This window comes from Pogona vitticeps, chromosome 3 (assembly GCF_051106095.1).
Source record: "Pogona vitticeps strain Pit_001003342236 chromosome 3, PviZW2.1, whole genome shotgun sequence".
In the NCBI taxonomy this organism is placed as follows: Eukaryota; Metazoa; Chordata; class Lepidosauria; order Squamata; family Agamidae; genus Pogona; species Pogona vitticeps.
This window is the reverse complement of record NC_135785.1, coordinates 25,177,882-25,195,870: the sequence shown is the minus strand read 5'-3', so window position 1 is coordinate 25,195,870 and position 17,989 is coordinate 25,177,882. Positions and strand designations below refer to the sequence as shown.

The following is a 17,989-nucleotide window of genomic DNA, read 5'->3' as shown; positions in this document are numbered from 1 at the left end:
CTATAATACAACCATTTAGTACTCTAGTTTTCATTTCCTTTGTAAAATACCTACAATCGCAGTCTAGATTTACAAATAAGAGCAATGAGCTAAAACACTGCATGCTATTGTTAAAAAAGGACACACACAATTAAAACTATTAAAATTTCGTTCATAAGTTTCTTCGATCAGAATATTTGGAAAAGGGTAAGTCTATTAAAGCAAAAATAAATTAACTTCAAAGACTTGCTGAACTAGTCAGGGTACACTATTATTAAAACTACCATATTACAGAACACATTGGTCAAGAACCTCTGAGCTGCCTCTATATTCTCACTTTTTTTAAAAAAAAAGAATTAAACATGGTCATATAACACAAGCATATAAATTCATAGGCACTGTTCATTCTTGCCCAAATGATTCATTTTACAGCATTATCAATATTAACTTTGTCTGTATGAGTAATCTGTTTTCCCTGTGTGAACCAGGTTAAGTCAGTCCTGTCAAACCTTATTTCATCACCTTGAAAATCTACATTTGGAACTACAGCACTCATTTGTTCACGAGTGAACCACTTGTAACTTAAGAACCTTGATTTTCCAAAGTAATTATTCTTGTTAAAATAAAAAGGAAGTATGCGTATTTCAGATTTGTTGCGAAAACAGGACCTTATGGAAGATATTACCCTATCCAAAGCAGGCAAAGGACAGTATTTGGAATGTTTCCTCATAATGTAAAAATTAAATCCCCCATTTTCTACTTGCCTGGCTCAGCTGCCCCACATATAAACAGAAACAATTTGTCAGCAGGAAAGTGCAGGCTTGTTTGCCAAGAGAAGTATAGATGGATTCAAAGGTCCCTTCTTTCTGTAGCCAACTGAGTGCAACTACAGAACTTCAACTTTTCCTTTATCCAAAAGTGCTCCAGCATCACTGATGTCTCCTTATATCCTTTATCTCTTAAAAATTCAAAAAGCATTTCTTTTAGCAAAGTAATAGGGCTTCACTTCCTCTTCAGCAGCTGGAATGAATTTGGGTACTATCTGGTAACCCAATAGGCTTCCAATTTCTAATTATGCTGGACAAACGATGGGCTCCCTTTATTACTGCAGTACAGCAGCAAGCTTGGAAGAAACTAGTGGAGATTTCATGGGGCAAACAAGGAAAGGGTGAAATGAAGAAAGGAGTAAGAGAAACACTTGGGAGTCTAGTGGCTTTCCATCCCAACTCAAATTTACTATCAGAATATTATTCTAAATAATATTTAGACTTGAACCATGTTAACATTAGTATTCATCATTTCATACCTTTAGAGTAGTTCCAACATTGAGATCAGAAATTTTTTTTTACAGCTCACCAACTTTTTGTTAAAAATTATTTGACACTAAACTGGGCAGGAACTTGTTTTTATATGATAGTTTAATGAGGTATTCGGCAGATAGTAACAACAGTTCTATAATTTTATTTCTTTGTAAAAAAATTTACACATGCAGACTAAAACCAGTGTAAGAAAGTATCCACCATTATTTTAAACAAATAACTATACTTAAATAGAAATGTCTGCAATATGTTTGTATAAAAATAACGTACATTTTTTACAGAAACAGATTCTCCAGTTTTCATATTGATACAACAACTCTAAACACATACAATTTAACCTGATCTCCTTTTCTTTAAATCAGTATGATACTGCTAAGGTATTGTGAGTGCAAAATTCAACAGTTCTTTAAAAAATGAATCCTACATATTGAAGGTCTGAGTTTCAAATAAAATTCTAAATAACTTCTTTTCAAGTCTGAAACAGTCTTATACATTGTATAACATCCAAACATAACTAACAGGCTGTGTCTGCCCCAGTTAGCGCCTGTGCCGGCTATGTCCTCCTGAACGGCTACTATTGTGGTGCTTGCTCTTATGTGATCTTTCAAATGAGCGAGATCTCTCCCGCCTGTCCCTGTGGTGTCCTCGTTCATGCCTGTGTTTCTTGGTAACATCTGTATGGTCTCTGGTTTTGCTCTGAGAACGTGAACGAGACTTTTTTCGTTTGTGACCATGTCTATTTACACTTTTCAAGTCTTCTCTACTGTGCTTGGGTTTCAGGTGTGGTGATCCATGATTGTGATGCCTCCTAGGACTGCCACTGTGACTACGAGATCTGCTTCTGGATCTTGAGCTGTATGTTCCAGACAGGCTCCGCCTATTGTTATAACTTAAAAACACAGATATTAAAGGCTTTAAAAGTTGCTATACAAAACAGAGTTCTAATGCTTACACTCTGTTCGACAACATTAAACCTACTGTTCATTAAACTAGTACAAGCCATCATTTTAGATTTAGTTTGTTAAAAGAAAAACTGCATTCAATGGAATATTTCTTACAACATTCACTATGAGATATAAAATGAGGCTATTAATGAAAAATATTACATAGTGCCATCTACCCATTCAAAGCTATTACTATTTTTATTCTATCGCATTGTTGTCCCCAGCATAATGTTAAAATAAATATGAAAACAGTTGAAATAAAAGCAATTTAAAAGCACAATAAATATGGGCACCAATCCTTTAAAAGTGCCTTTCTTAGAAACTGTTAGCTGACAAGCTTGATTGAATAAAAGGGCAGCCAGTCAGAAAAGTCTTGGACTACTCCATGTTGTAAGAGGAGCTGTTGTCCCCATTAAAGATCCCAGAGAGATCTTGAAAGCCCAGATAATCTCATATGGGACAATATGATCCTTCAGCTAGACTAGCTCCAACCCATATAAAATATATAAACTTCTAGAGACAAGCAAATCATGTAGTGCTTCTTCCTGACTATAACTCTATTGCGCAGCAATGGATTGAAATGGAGATGATATCATCAGCAGTAAATCACCCAATTAAAAGCTTCCTTTGGGGATTTCAGGGTGAATGCAGTTTCACTGCCGTACATGTCACCGGTGCCCAGTAACTGCCTTTTATCAATGGTGAATTACCTCTAATCAGTGGCAGTTTGCCACATATGAACACCACCCATGCATAGCTGTGCAACAAGCAGAAGAACAGAACTAAATGCAGCAGACAGGCCACACACTACACATAAGAACAGAAGGACATATTATGTTTCTTTTTCTGATTATACACTAAATATTTCAAAAATACTCACTGCCTTCTTGGAGAATGGGACCTGGACCGTGACTTTGTCCTTGACTTTGATCGACTCACACTTCTGCTGCTTCTACTTCTTTTGCTCTCTTTTCTCATACTGGGTCAAAATAAGAGTAAATGCTGCATCAATTGCGTAGAATGCAACAGCAGGCAGTTTAGAATGAACTGTACAGCTCAGCATCTGACAATGTATTTACAAAACATGATTACTCACCCATTGTATGGGCTCTTAGAAACCACCTGCCTGTCTTCTGGCTCTTTTTTAACAGCTTTTGCATTGATACACACTGGAGACTTATCTTCTATTTTCATTTCTCTTGGTGAACCTAAGGGGGAAAACACAATTACATATACTCAAGTGACAAAATATTTAACTTTTCCCTTAGTGAATATAAGTTTCTGCAAAATGGCATCAAATGTCAAGAATATTTTGCTAATGACTGCATTAAAGTTAGCTTCTCCTGAGATACTGTTTTGTACATACTACCACCTTGCTTCCTAAATTTATTTAGCATTTCTGGCAACAAAACTATATTCCTTAAACTATGGCAACAAAGCAGATCCAAGTTCAAGAGTACTATTCATCCCACACTCAACAGCCAAGTGATATATAAAGGCATGCTGTGGTTGATAATAGAAATGATAGACGACCATCCTAGTTAGTAGCTACTGATGCTCCTAATATCCATAAATGCAGTGGTGCCTTGACTTACGAACTTACTGTATTTTTCCATGTATAAGACACCCCCCTCCACTTTTCTAACAAGTGTAGGGGAAAGGGATCAAAGTGCTGCAGGATCGCTTTGATCCCTGCTTTCCCCACCACTTGTTTTTGTTTTCTCTTCAGCTTACTTCCATGTATAAGACGACCCTCAATTTTTAGTCTAAAGATTTTAGACAAAAGTATAGTTTGATACATGGAAAAATACTGTAATTGGTTCCATAACTCCAGTTGTAACTTGAAATGGTCGTAAATCAAATCACCATTTCCAATAGGAATACACTGAAATGCAATTAATCCGTTCTGGCCGAAGGGGGAAAAACCACACACAAACAAACTCATTGCAAGACCCATTGGAAACGTGATTAATCCATTCTGGCCGAAGGGGAGGGGAAAAAAGAAAAGTGTACAAGACCCATTGGAAATGCAAAAAAACCCAAAGCAGAAAGCAAGGAAAGCATGCAAGACCCATCAGAAATGCAAAAAAACAAAGCAGAAAGCAAGCAAACCCCGCAAGACCCATCGGAAATGGGGGAAAAACCCCCAAGAGCAAGCAAACCCTGCAAGACCCATCGGAAATGGGGAAAAACCCAAAAAAGCAAGGAAACCACCCAAGACCCATCACAGCACAGAAACATAACCCACCAGCCCAAAACCACCCTGCAAAACCCACCCAAAAGTTTTTAAAAAGCAGAAAGCAGCACCTTACCTTACCAGGCAGTCCGAAGCCTCCTCCAATCACAATCACTCTAACCGTTGGGGCAAAAGAGCTACAAAGAAGCAGCCTCTTTGCCCACAAACGGTTAGCAATTTGAATTTCCTGCCTTTTTCTGTTCCTAACTAGAAGCTCCGGCTGCAAGTCGAAGCAAAATTTTGCGGCTGGAGCTGGTCATAACTCAAAATGGTCGTAAGTCAGGACATTCGTAAGTCGAGGCACCACTGTGTATCATACCCCTTTTAAAGCCTTCCAGGTTGGTTGCCTTCACTACATCTAATGGCAATGAGTTCAGCAGTTTAATAAGTGCTGTGTTAAATACTTTATAGTAGCTTCAAATCAGCAACCCTTGCACCAGTTCCTGGTTTGAATGAATGTATAGTGAACAAAAGACCCATTAAAATAAAACAGCCAAAATGTAGGTACAGTATAAAAGACTTACATGGCTTAGAAGCAGGTGAAAAGCCTCCTAATGTTGAAAGAGCTGGCGTTCCATCTGGGTTTAATCCTTTTGCTTTTAATTTAGCTTCCTGAAGTGCCATTTTTCTTTTTTCTACTTCCTTATCAAGTAAATCATAGTTAGGCTGCAAAGAAATAAAGAGTCCACAATCAGACTTTTACCTAACTAACATGTGTCTGCACATACTGCTTTATTTTGCCTAATATTCTCTTCAATACTGAACTTAAGACAGTTGACTGACTGGCTATATGTTTGGAAGAAAAACATGAATGCCACCTATGTTAAACAGCAGCTTCTATATAGTCAGGAGATACCCAAAATATGCAAGATATAAACGGACTGTACATGTTTCTCAATCAAATCCAGAATTCTGTTATGAATGGTTAACAGATCACAGGTGCAATGCTCTGCTCGCTCTCCAGCCCACAGCTGTGAGAGCCAGAAGAAATCCCTTTCAAATCAACGGGACTTTGTATTTGCAAGGTGGCAGTGACCTGCTCAACGTCTTTTTATTAAGTTGGAAAGAAACTGATTTGGGTTGGGAGGGGTATTCTAGCTTGAGGATACTGTCAAAAGACCTGTGAAGCTTTCAGAAGAAAATTCTGGAGGAAAAGGCTGGAGAAGGAACTGAGCTGTTCCCCATCTCCTGAACTTTTAAAGGGGGAAAGCAGGATTAGGCGGATAGAATTGGCAAAATTACCAAACTTCCTTCCCTGCTCCCCGAAGAAATGTTTCTGGAGGAAGGAAAAAAAATTAAATCCACTTTCACATTTAAAAATGCTAAGATTTCAGAAGGACAGCCACTTGCAATGCAATCCCTCTAGCACCATATGTCCTGTGTAAAACAAAAATGCCTTGGGATGGGTGTTTTCTTTGCCCTTTCCTGAATTTGTCCCATAACTGCTTTAACCTGTATGGCCTCTACTGAAGGCGAGATGGTGTCCTAATACAGCCTTGTGGCACAGTCGTTAAATCGCTGTACTGCAGCCAAAACTGGGCTCAAGACCTGGGGTTCAATCTCAGGTAGCTGGTTCAAGGCTGACTCAACCTTCTATCCTTCCGAAGTTGGTAAAATGAGTACCCAGCTTGCTGGGGGGGCAATGTGTAGCCTGCACAATTAACTTGTAAACCACCCAGAGAGTGCTTGAAGTGCTATGGGATGGTATATAAGCAGCACACTTTGCTATGCTAAACAAAAGCACACCTCCTAAGACAGAGAACATAAACTGTTGTCCTTCAGATTTTGAGACTTCCACAATTCTCACCATTGATTTTACTGCTTGAGGCATATGAGCCTTATAGACAAAAACATCCAGAAAGTATCATGCAGCCTACTGGTCATGAAATCCATGCAACATTTTGTTGGTAGTCCTACATACAAATATACTTTTAAAATTACTGTACCTTCTTTCTAGTGTACAGCTTAAGTGTTGTTAAACATATCTCCTGAATATCTTCTTCAGTAGCCCCAAAAAGCAAAAACCAATGAGGTCGGTTAGGCAAAGGAATCTAAAAGACAAAACATTGCAAAGGTGACAAATCTCAATAGAATCAATTTCATTAAGGAATACTGACACCTACAACCACTGAGCAGAAATAGGAATCGGGCAAGTACTTACTTGTAGAGCTCTAGCAGCAAGATAAATACAAGCACATGCTATGGTCTCTGGCTGAAATCGAACAAAAACATTGGTTCGAAGGCTATCATTCATGTAATTCCTGAAAAATAAGAATTTAAATGTGCTTCAAGTTCTAAGCCTATCCAAAAAACAAACAAAACAAACAAACAAACAAACATGACTTTGGAGACTCAATCTACTTTATTATTTTTTCTTCATCTTTATTTTAACAATTTAGATTCCATTCTGTTAAGTAATGTGCCTTACATGTGGCACATTATGAAGATAGATATAGCTTAAGAGCAGAAGTGCTTCAAATGCCCATGGACCACAGTAACAAGAAGTTTCTTGTCATCTCTCTAGATACTCAAATAGGACAAGCAGTGTTTTACTCTGAACAGTCTTCACCACGATGAATACAAGTCAACATTAAGACTTTATAATGATTACGTGGTTCAGATCTATTTAGTTCAGATTTAGGAAAGTTCTATGAAGTGTCCATCAACCTCTAAAACAGTATGTTCCATCATCAAGTTTTTTTAAAAAAAGGTAATAGCACATATTAACTTAATGTACTTAAAATGCTAAATTCAGACTAAGATACCTTCTACAGCATGTTTGTAGGCACAAAAACATAATTAAATGCACCATCCATGACATGATGTAAAAACAGTGTATCTAGAGAATATGATGCAACTATTAAGCACTGCTGTTTGCTGTTGATTCTCCTATCCAAATCAACAGATTTGTCTGGAGTTTGCCAGATGTTACATTTTTAGCAGTGGCTTCAATGGACTTCAACCTACTGCATACAAGATTTCAGCCTCTTGGGGGACTTGAAAAATTTACAAAATTAAGGAGTCTTGCACAGCTGTGATACAGAGATCAGCTATAAACATACTGTAGAATCATGTTCTAAGAATTTATAAGCGTTACTTGCTACATCCCACTGCTTCTCAAAATTGCTGCTTTGGAATTTAGTAACACGATTTCATCTCTAAACAGAAGGGACAAATCCAAATATCCCATATGAACTACTGTTGGTATCTGTTACACTGGAAAAACTGTGTTCAATAAGCAGACAGTATATAATTAAGACTGTGATAACTGCTTGCATGCATCCCATGAAAAATAAAAAAAGTCTATGCTATTAAAATCTAAAATGAGACAAAATGGGAAAAGCAGTTAATTAAATATCACACTTGATAAAACTAAACTCTACAATAACTAGAAAAACAAATATACAGTTCATGATATGTATGTTGAGTAGATACTTCTAAAATCCAATATACAAATCCTTTTGACACCCCGACAGAACTAGAAGCTGCTGCCAGATGGATATGGACCACTTCAGTAAATCTCGGCTGAGAGCTTGCACTGGATTGGCTGGAGAGAGAGAGGCAGCCAATCAGGCCATCCTCAGGTCATGAGCTGTGGTGCAGAGGGCAGAGTTCTATGACTTACCATCAGGGACTACCCTTTAATTAAAGAGTAGAAAAAAGAAAAAAGTTAAATTGAGTTCTCCAATATAATGTGTTATGCAAGCCATGAAAATAGTAAGCAGAAAGCAAGCGTCATTCCATATGATGTTCATCTAACTTACAATTTATTGTCTGGTATATTGGACAGCAAGCTTGCTTTTTCTGCTACTATTTTCTTGGCAAGGAGAAAGAAGAGAATAACTTACCAAGCAGTTTGAACGAGGGTTTGATTACGTTCACATTCTAAGACTTGCAAGTACATAACAATTATCTAAAAATGAAAAAAAGAAATAAGTTAGTATTTCAGTGTTAATAATATACTCAACTCACATTTATTATGAGCAAAAATGAAAATATTTTCATCTTTTATTAAGACTTATTTCTACCCTCAAAATCAAAATCCATTCTACTTTACTACTAGTAATATCACCCTCTCCCCAGACTTGTACAATGATTTTTACCTTTCCTGCCACCATTAAGAGACACGTACAGTTCATTATACCGACCAGTATTCTAGCAGACTCACCTTATGTGGATGCTTGACATGAACACAAAATCCCAATTCCTTCAGCACCCTTCTTTCTGCTTTGATTACTTGATTTTTGGTGTTTATGTAGTTCTGATCAAGTATCAGTGGGCTTGGAGTCCTACAGTTTGTAAGAAATAGAGTCAAAACGGTTTTTTATATCGAAGACAAGAGGCTTCCTTTTTCCCTTCCAACCAACTAATGGCAACAGAAACCAGATTTTAAACTCCTGCAAACAAGTTTAAGCTTTAATCTTGTGCTGTCCAAGTTAACTAAATTTACTACCTAAAGCTATATTATTTTTAAAAGTTTTGTTGTCTTCTCTCAGGAAGTAAAATAACAAAACCAAAGTTGCTTCACTTCATGTAATAGCACAGTGAGCTTCAAGATGAAATGCCAAGAAACCTTCAGGGAGAAAAAATGTAGTCAAACAATCCATGTGTAAAAAACTGAATTCTTAGTTGAGTAATACATTTTTTTACATTGCTAAAAGGTTGCAAACTGTCAGTAATCTTTTATGGCAGAATTCCATTATCTGGAAAGAAACGTAACAGTGCATTCACTATTCAAGTTACCACTCCAAGTACCCACATCTGTAAAATAAACGTGTTATGAAAGAGAAGATTAAAACAAAACATATTCGATTTTTCTTTAGAATATCCACAGCATGTTCAATTTTTTCATCTAGTTTTTTTTTTAAAGCAGTTTAAAACACAGTATTCTAACTACTACTTTATTCTACTCCTATCTCTCCCCATATACAGATCTGTCACACTTCATGTTTATAACACAAATTAGACATTAACTTTGGTTGCTGCATGCTACTTGGCAAATTTTCTTGGCAAACCAATTTAAATGCCAGATGATGTTTTTAAAAATTGAGGTAATTTCAAAATAAATTATCAGAAATATCAATGTGCTAAAGTTACTTTTTTTAAAAAGTTGCCCATGGATCAATACAATGTCATTAACCCACTTTCTTTAAGGAAAATAAAATGTTGAAGACTACCATTTCCCTGAAAATAAGACAGGGTCTTATATTAATTTTTGCTCCAAAAAGAGCATTAGGGTTTATTTTCAGATGTTTTATTATTTCATGCACAACAATCTACATTTATTCAAATACTGTCATGTCATCTTCTGGTTGCTGCACAATGGTGGAGGCCAGGGTTTCACTTAACTGGGGCTTATTTTTGGGGTAGAGCTCATATTACGAGAATCCTGAAAAATCATACTAGGGCTTATTTTCAGGTTAGGTTTTTTTAAGGGGAAACAGGGTATATAAGCATGCAGTTAACACATTTCTATATAAATTAGTGGGCCTACATATAACCTGTTTTGTGTAATACTATACATAACCTAAACTATTTATATACTAGTTTTTTGTACATACTACATACTCCTGCCTTGACTTTCATCATTTTCCATGCTGAAACGTAAATTGTACTTCTTCATGGAAGGAACATTTTCCTTCATATTTTGAAACATCAAATAGGATCTGTCAAATTTCAACTTTAGCTTTTATAATATTTGGCATTCAACACACTAAGCTGACTGAACAGTTTAAGGGGCCTTAAAGGAAACAAAGAATTTTTCTACACCAGCTGGGGAAAAATGCTACTTTAAAATAATAAAATTATTTTATTCATGCCTTCTATACAAATACTATACAAAGTTTACATCACCATAGTAGCCCCCCCCAGCTTAAAATATAAAGAGAGATAATTGATACCCATCTTATTTGGTTCTTTATCAATTTCTCTGTCAGCATTTCTTGGTAGGACACTACTACACACATAATACTTTCATAGTAAAGCTCACTAGATATACAGCCTGACATAACTACAAATACCCAAGTGCTATCACGCCAGAGATAACTTAGACCCACTAAATTCCTGAATTAATCCAGGCAGAACAGGCTATACAATTCTATGCCATCTCCCATCACAAACTGTTCTTGTGCTCAAATCGTGTTCAATTTAGGGATCCATCAAATATCTGCGTAATTACATAACATATTAAAGAAGCAAAACTATTTCTATGATTTCTTGATAGTCTAGCAAAGTGAGTTGATTTAGTAAAATATTCTTTCTGCTTGGACTTGGGGTGATTTTTTCACAGGCAAATTCATAGCCCTAAATCTACATCCTCTGCCGTCCGGTTTTTACAGAAAAGCATAGCTAGTTATATTTACAACACTAAACATGCACATTACTAAATGCCTGAAAATATGTTTTCCCTCTTTAGCCTCCAGTAACTAATTTTAACTTCTCAAATGGACGTGTTAACTATTTTTGAATTTTATCTTTGATAATTTGTTTCCTATGAGAACTATATTTTATGGAGAAAAGCACTTGTTTTTTAAAAAAAGCACAAGCTATCTGTGAACAGCCATGGAAAGATTTTAGAAAGCCAGGTATCTTAAGAGAAATGGAGATAGCAGTCTTTCCAGAAAAACAACATGTACTTATTTTAACAGCACTAGACAATATCTAGATTACTCATGTTAGTGAGTTTTATTTCTAGAAATATATACTGCAACCATTAGGGCAATAAAAACTATTAATTCTGGTAATTACCAATTTTTATTGGTCTCCACACTGTTTGCCAAACAAGATATTAAAGTGTACGAAAGAGATGTATGCTCCAAAAAGATAGGAAACTACATTAGAGTTCATTTTATCCAGAAAGCATTCAAACTGTGATGCACGGTAAATGCAAACAAGGGGTAACAGTATGTGTAGATCACCCCAGTACAAAAAATAAAAAGGACATGCACATGTCATATATCAGTACCTACAATTGCTATATTTACATTTCATAGACCTAATTCTACATGAATGTGATAGACAGCAAAGACAATTACTTAAGAGTTGCTGTAAGAAGTGTATAACTATAATGGAGAGAGTGTAAACTAAAGAACAGTAATTCCTGTATATCTAATAGCATCAATAATCAGAATGGCCCAACATTTGCAAATGATATACCCAACTTGAAAAGAGAGAACTTTCAAAGAAGCTATAGAGTTTAATGTAATTTGGAAGCAGCAATCTCAGTTTCAAATTCACTGAAGAGCCAGGTTCAGAGGTCAATGCAGACAATATCAAATTAAGTACACACTAAAGGTAAAGGTTCCCCTTGACATTTAGTCCAGTCGTGTCTGACTCTAGGGCATGTTGCTCATTCCCGTTCCCAAGCCACAGAGCCAGCGTTTGTCCGAAGACAGTTTCCGTGGTCATGTGGCCAGCACAACTAGACACAAAACAGTTACCTTCCTACCGAGGTGGTACCTATTTATCCACTTTTTACATGCTTTCAAACAGCTAGGTTGGTAGGAGCTGGGACAAGTGACGGGAGCTCACTCTGTTGCATGGATTCTATCTTACGACCACTGGTCTTCTGACCTTGCAGCACAGAGGCTTCTGTGGTTTAACCAGCAGCACCACCACATCCCTAAGTACACACTAACAAGGGAGTAAATTCCATTCATGGCTAGACTTACAAGTCTGTTGAAAGTCTGCTATACACAGTTGCTTAAATACCTGACACTGTTCAGAACTACAATTTGGGGGAACATGCTCATCAATTCAGCAAACATTTACTGTATCTTAAAATGCAGGTGTTATGGCTACCTTTAATATAACTTCTGACTGCAACGAAAACTTTTCACTCGTATACAGTTCAGTGTTCAATCCTTAATCCAGTTGAATCTTCCAAGATATATAACTGCTGCCTTCTGGCTCTCTCTTCTGCATCCTGTGTTTAACTAATTTGAGGGACACACAGAAGGAGCATCCCTGAAGAAAGTGAGAAGTATGAGCACATTAAGGTGTCCCCTGGGCAACAGCAGCACCCTGTTGATCAATCCTTCCAGTTTGGAAGCATCACTGGATTGCTTCTGACACAAAGACGAAAAAGACTTTGAAAGATGTCAAGTGTCCATGTGCAGTAATACAACTACATACAGTATAAGCATACAGGATGCAATGCATTCATAACAGCTTCAGTGATGCTACTTTTTGATCACAGTGTTCTTTAAAACAATCAGCCTAGGACAAATCTGTGGGCAACTTTCAGTATTGTCTGCATTTCCAAAGCAATCCTGCTAACTTTATTATAGCAAATTCATCTCATTTGAGGGTTAATACAAAAAACTGTGTTATACAACCACCAATGTCTGCCTTGGCAGCTACAAACCCCAGAACTTGCTTTCTGCAGTCCTTTTAACTGACATTCAGGTGATTGAAACTGGGAACACTGCAAGCAAAGCAAGTGCTCCACAATGAAATCCCTAATAATATGCAGCTGACTAGTGCTGATATTGAAGCAAAAATCCTTTTAATATGAAAGTCTGCCTAACTACAATGCTCTAAAGTTAACAGAAATCTTTAATTTCACATTACTACAAAACTGTAAATGAAATATTAAATATACATACAAAATTTGCAGTTATACTAAATATCTACTTGTACGTTTTCCAGATTTTGGTACCCAACAGTACAATTGTGAACTGCTTTCAGGGCAGAGATTTTGCTGTATTATGTTTCATAAATCAAAAGGCATTAAACTCCAACAGAATAAGCATAACATCTCTAGGTATACTACATGAAATTCTCAGACATTTAAGCTTATTTGCAAAAACCTGGACAGCAAAGATAAAAGCTTAAAACAAGATACAGGAGTTCTTCCAAATGGTTCACCAACGGCCAACCTGTCAGTCCCCGATTCCAGTGACCTATGCTCAGAGCACTGGCTTCTCCTTGGGGATTTTCCATACGTCACTCACTGTTGCCATGACGACAGCTTCATCTTTATGAACCACTCCACATCACCCAGGCTTTGGTAAATGTAGCTGGTCGCTGTATAGTCGGTTGCAAGGGAAAAAAGAGTTGAAGTTAATAACATGTACAACTGATTTGTTTGTAAAATTGTAACACGCACAGAAAAATGTTTACATCCAGTTCTAAAAATGAACCTTCAAGATTTAATACAGTTCTAGAATGTACAGACAGTATTTTATTTAGGTTAGTTAGCAAGAAAGCAAGTAAAAAAAATCTGTTTGAATGTGACATTACTGGCCAAAAAGCATGCAAATGGCTGATGTACCACTTCTTAAAAGACAGCCCTTTTTTTAAAAAAAGGTAAGTTGTTAAACCAACACTGAAGTATTTTGGTCTTATTCTGGCTAACCAAAAAGTTTTTCTGAGTTATTTGTCAGCAGTAATGCTTAAAATTGTGAGACTCAACAAAGCCTTAATTGCAATTGTGTTATTGAAAAAATATAAACGTTTTACTTATTTAAAGATATTTGTATGAAAATTAAGCAATATTAATGCATATACACATTGCCAAAGCAGAAACTGAACATCGCTTTTTAAACACCTAATGTGGGCTAGATATGATCTCATCCTGAAGACACAAATTTATCTGCCCCATAATCCCACACTGCATAGTGGAAAAACCCCAAACCAAAAGCTTCAGTAAATTGCTGAGAGATTACTTTGTTCCTACAAAGACAGCTTCAGGCAACAACACCCAAGTCACACAACACATACTTCTGTTACGTATACTTTCCTGTAAGCATTTAACCTTTCCTTGGATTAAATACTCCATTTAAAACTTTATATCTAAAAACTGTACAATTCTACAACAATCACAGAAGCATACACACAACAATTGGACTCATCTGATTTATAGGCAATCATGCTGAATGACAGCCTTGTATGTCATTCTAGGACCACATGACTTCCAGGATTCCTCTGATTACATCTTGAAGATACCATTAAAGCACGTATATGCTGTAAACCAAACCATGCTGTCAACTTTCCCAACACTATCAAATGCTACCACAAGCTTTCAAATGGTTAAAACGTTAATCTCCTAAAAGACTCTAGAGGTAAAACTGCTGCACTTAACATGTGTAGCCAACTATACTACCTAGTCAATTCTTACACGGGGGTTAGCATTTAATAAAATGTCACTACAATGAATTTTGCTACAAATCAAATGACAAGTCAACCAACACAAGAAGGCTGAGAGTCACTAGCCAGATCTTATTCTTCCTTCTGTACATTTCAAGATCTACTCATCTAGCAATAAATACTTAATGGACCGTACTACTAAAACACATACAAGCAAATTAAAAAAAAAACCACAACATATCAACTAGCTAAAGAACTGTTTATGCACAATTAAAAGCTTACCCCACTCCACCTAAGTCATGCCTATCCAGCCAGAACTTCCAGAGTTGGGCTACATTACAACAATGGAGCACAAAGTGGTATACTGCATGTATCAAAAAAGGAACAGATCTTACCTTTTAGCTCTTATCTGGCGCAAGTGATGGAAAACATTGATCACATCTCTTATGCGACGTGGAGCTTCTTCAATTTTGGAAGCAAGATTGATGCATGCCATAGCAACAATCTGGAAAAAAGAACCATTGCCATGAAAACATATTTATAAATTGAATCAACAACTGCAACTTATTATAATTACACAGAATAGGATTTGGAATTGGGGCTCTTGCCACAAAAGATGGCAACCGAAGGCTCATCAGAAACAACCAATATGATCTAGAAATTGTATTTTTTTTAAAAAGGGTGAGACAAAATTACTGTCCTGAAACAGATAAGTAACAATAGTAACAATAATAATAAATATACTGGGCATGGGACCTGTTACTAGGGCAACTAGATCTATTCCACCCTGTTCTCACACTCTTAGAAGAAAAACACACTTTAACATCAAAGGTTTCCCACACTCACCTCGAAGCTGTGTTTGACAAAGGACTTGGAATAGAAAAAGCGGTGAAACAGCACCTGCCCGGTTGCCATCGCCACCTACGAAGACAATCCCCAGGCGGGGAAGAAGAAAAAAACATCAGCCATGTCAGTAACAGCCGAGAAGCGCATGCGCGGAGACCAGAGCACGCATTCCCCCCTCCCTTTCCTGAAGCGGCGTCGAAGCCGCGCCTGTCTCGTAGGCCGAGGTAGTTCAACGGCCGCCATTTTGTGTCCAGCGCCCTCTCTTTGCCGTCCCCTCGCACGTCAGGCCTAAACGCCTTTCTGAGGCAGCGCCCTCCCCAACCCTCTCCGGACGGACGTTCAACACATATCCTTCTCCTCCCTCCCTGCCCTCCACACCCTCAGGCAACCGAGAGAAAGCTCGTGAGCCGAACACGAGGCCGCAGCGGCCTCTCCTTAAGTCTACCGAAGTAAGTCACCCGGCGACCCTCCTCCCCTCCCTCGTCCACAAGGCCCTACTTTCGCTGACCTGCGGCAGGCGGAGGAGGATGCCTGCGGACTGGATGAGTTCGCAGCCCAGGATCCGCAGGTCGGTCTCGGTGTGGAGGTCCAGGCCGTCCTGCATGGAGGGCGTCGGCGAGAGCCGCTCTTCGGGAATAAGCGAGTGGCTGATCGTCAGCGACACCTCGGAATAGAGCCGGTCCCCGATCAGGATCCCCGTCGGGGCGGGCGGTGGCGCTGAGGCGTGCGCGGCGACGGCAGGCGAAGGATGACTCCCAGTAGAGGCCATGGCGAACTACCAGAAAACGCACGTCCGACCGCACCCGGAGCCGGCCACGCAGAGAATAACCCGTTGGCGCCCGGCGCCCGGTGACGCAGCACTGAACGGTGCACGCTGGGAAAAAAATGAGTCCTCCTAATCCCCTCCCCCCCCTTATCCGCAAAGCGAGAAGCACGTTCTGTACTTTTCTCGCACGCGGACGCGCCTCCTCCCTCCCTCCCTCCCTCAGTGTGATGTCATCGGCGCCAACGGCCAGTGGGGGCGGGGGATGCAGGAGAGAGAGAGAGAGAAAGAGCGCGAGAAAGAAAGGCAGGAGGGCGCGCGCGCGCGCGCGCGCACTATCAATATCGAACGCGGCCAGCCACGTTCGCCTCAGCGTAGCAAAGATCAATTGCGTTGATGTAAGAAACGGAAGCCTGGTCGAGGAGGGCGAGTTTTCAGGCTATAGAGGCGACTGACTGTTTCGTTTCCTTAGGCCTTGCTAGTTTTTAGCCTCTGTCATTAATAAAAATAGGTTGTCTGTCTGCTCTCTGCAGCTCTCCTAGCTCACTGGGGACCGAATTTTTAGTGGACTTCTTGCTATGTGACCTTTCTCTATGCAATCATTATCTGGAAAGCAGAAAAAAGAATACAAGACGCTGGTCAACTGAAAAAAAAGTACTTTACAGACTCATTTGTCATTTGGGACTTGTGTGGGTAACTTGTTTAGCCAACATTAATTGGCCCAAGCATACAGTAAACATGTTAGTTCCCATATGGGATGCCATAAACTCATATAGTTGACTTGGGAGATCACCTAGTGACTAGAACTAAATTCTAGTTGAAACCCCTGCTCAGTAGAGGATCTGTGATGCAGGCTGCACCCATATTATCCGGATAAATCTTTTAGCCTCTGCTTAAATACCTCCTAGTACAAAGGTCCTCTGTACACATACTAAATAATGCCCTCCATGAGATATAAGTCAGGTCAGTAGAGTCTCCATATCCTCAAAGTGTAATGCATTCTGACCACTATAACACTTGCAAGACATAATACTTGCACATGTAAAGTCAACTGCAACATGATTATATCTGCATAGAATAAAAGTAACCAGTCTCTCATACAGTAATGTGGTCATGGGCATTCACCTGATGGAATGAACCCCATGTTCTTGCAGAGCTGTTCTGTATAAATATTGATTAAAACAGCCCTTTCCGTTCATAAAGTAGGCTGGATAGCTCAGCAGTTTAGGCATGGGGATGAGGAGCCAGTGGTTGAGAGTTCAGTAGCCCACTGCACCTCCCGTCCCAGGTGGCCCCAGAAGAAATGATGGTAAACTACTCCAGAGTATTCTCTACCTGGGAAACCCTGGAAAGGGTCGCCATAACCATTCAGGACAAACAGTAGTTCTTTTGGTTGTTATGAGTTTTTCGGGCTCTTTGGCCGTGTTCTGAAAGTTGTTCTTCCTAACAGTCTCTGTGGCCAGCATCTTCAGAGGACAGAGCCACAGAGACTGGCGAAACGTTAGGAAGAACAACCTTCAGAACATGGCCAAAGAGCCCGAAAAACCCACAACAACCGTTAGATCCCAGCTGTGAAAGCCTTCGCGAATACAGTAGTTCTTTTCATTGGGGCACATATAGGGGATACCTATGAATACCCAACGTTGCTCGACTGTAACTCCAGTCCTCACAAGCATATCCAATGGTAGGATGAGGGAAGGCCACACTTTCCCCATCTTTACTAGTTCAGGGGAGAAATTGTGTCAGGTCAAGCCTTTGATTCCATGCCGCTAGGAATCGAGGTGGTGCTGAGCCTGCGGTCAGCTGGCGGCGA

The 17,989-nt window shown here is 38.9% G+C and overlaps 1 protein-coding gene across 1 annotated transcript; it reads right to left on the bottom strand.

Annotated features, from left to right (window-relative positions):
- Positions 1 to 1,379: 1,379 nt before the first annotated feature.
- CCNL1 (cyclin L1) lies at positions 1,380 to 16,281 on the bottom strand. The gene is made up of 11 exons (XM_020781960.3): positions 15,922 to 16,281; positions 15,414 to 15,488; positions 14,963 to 15,072; positions 8,647 to 8,767; positions 8,327 to 8,391; positions 6,640 to 6,739; positions 6,425 to 6,529; positions 5,003 to 5,144; positions 3,339 to 3,450; positions 3,123 to 3,221; positions 1,380 to 2,187 (listed from the first exon to the last, which is right to left on the bottom strand). Exons 1-11 carry the CDS (start codon positions 16,180 to 16,182, stop codon positions 1,836 to 1,838), a joined length of 1,542 nt encoding a protein of 513 aa, XP_020637619.2. The 5' UTR covers positions 16,183 to 16,281; the 3' UTR covers positions 1,380 to 1,835.
- Positions 16,282 to 17,989: the final 1,708 nt, after the last annotated feature.

What these genes read in the sequence shown, in the direction of transcription:
- CCNL1 (XM_020781960.3), bottom strand. Translation starts at nt 16,182, where the DNA reads ATGGCCTCTACTGGGAGTCATCCTTCGCCTGCCGTCGCCGCGCACGCC. An exon ending in AGCTGTACACTAGAAAGAAG is followed by an intron (nt 5,145 to 6,424) that starts GTACAGTAATTT and finishes ATTTCTTTGCAG; the next exon opens with CCTAACTATGATTTACTTGA. An exon ending in TCCCATTCTCCAAGAAGGCA is followed by an intron (nt 2,188 to 3,122) that starts GTGAGTATTTTT and finishes TGTGTTTTTAAG; the next exon opens with TTATAACAATAGGCGGAGCC.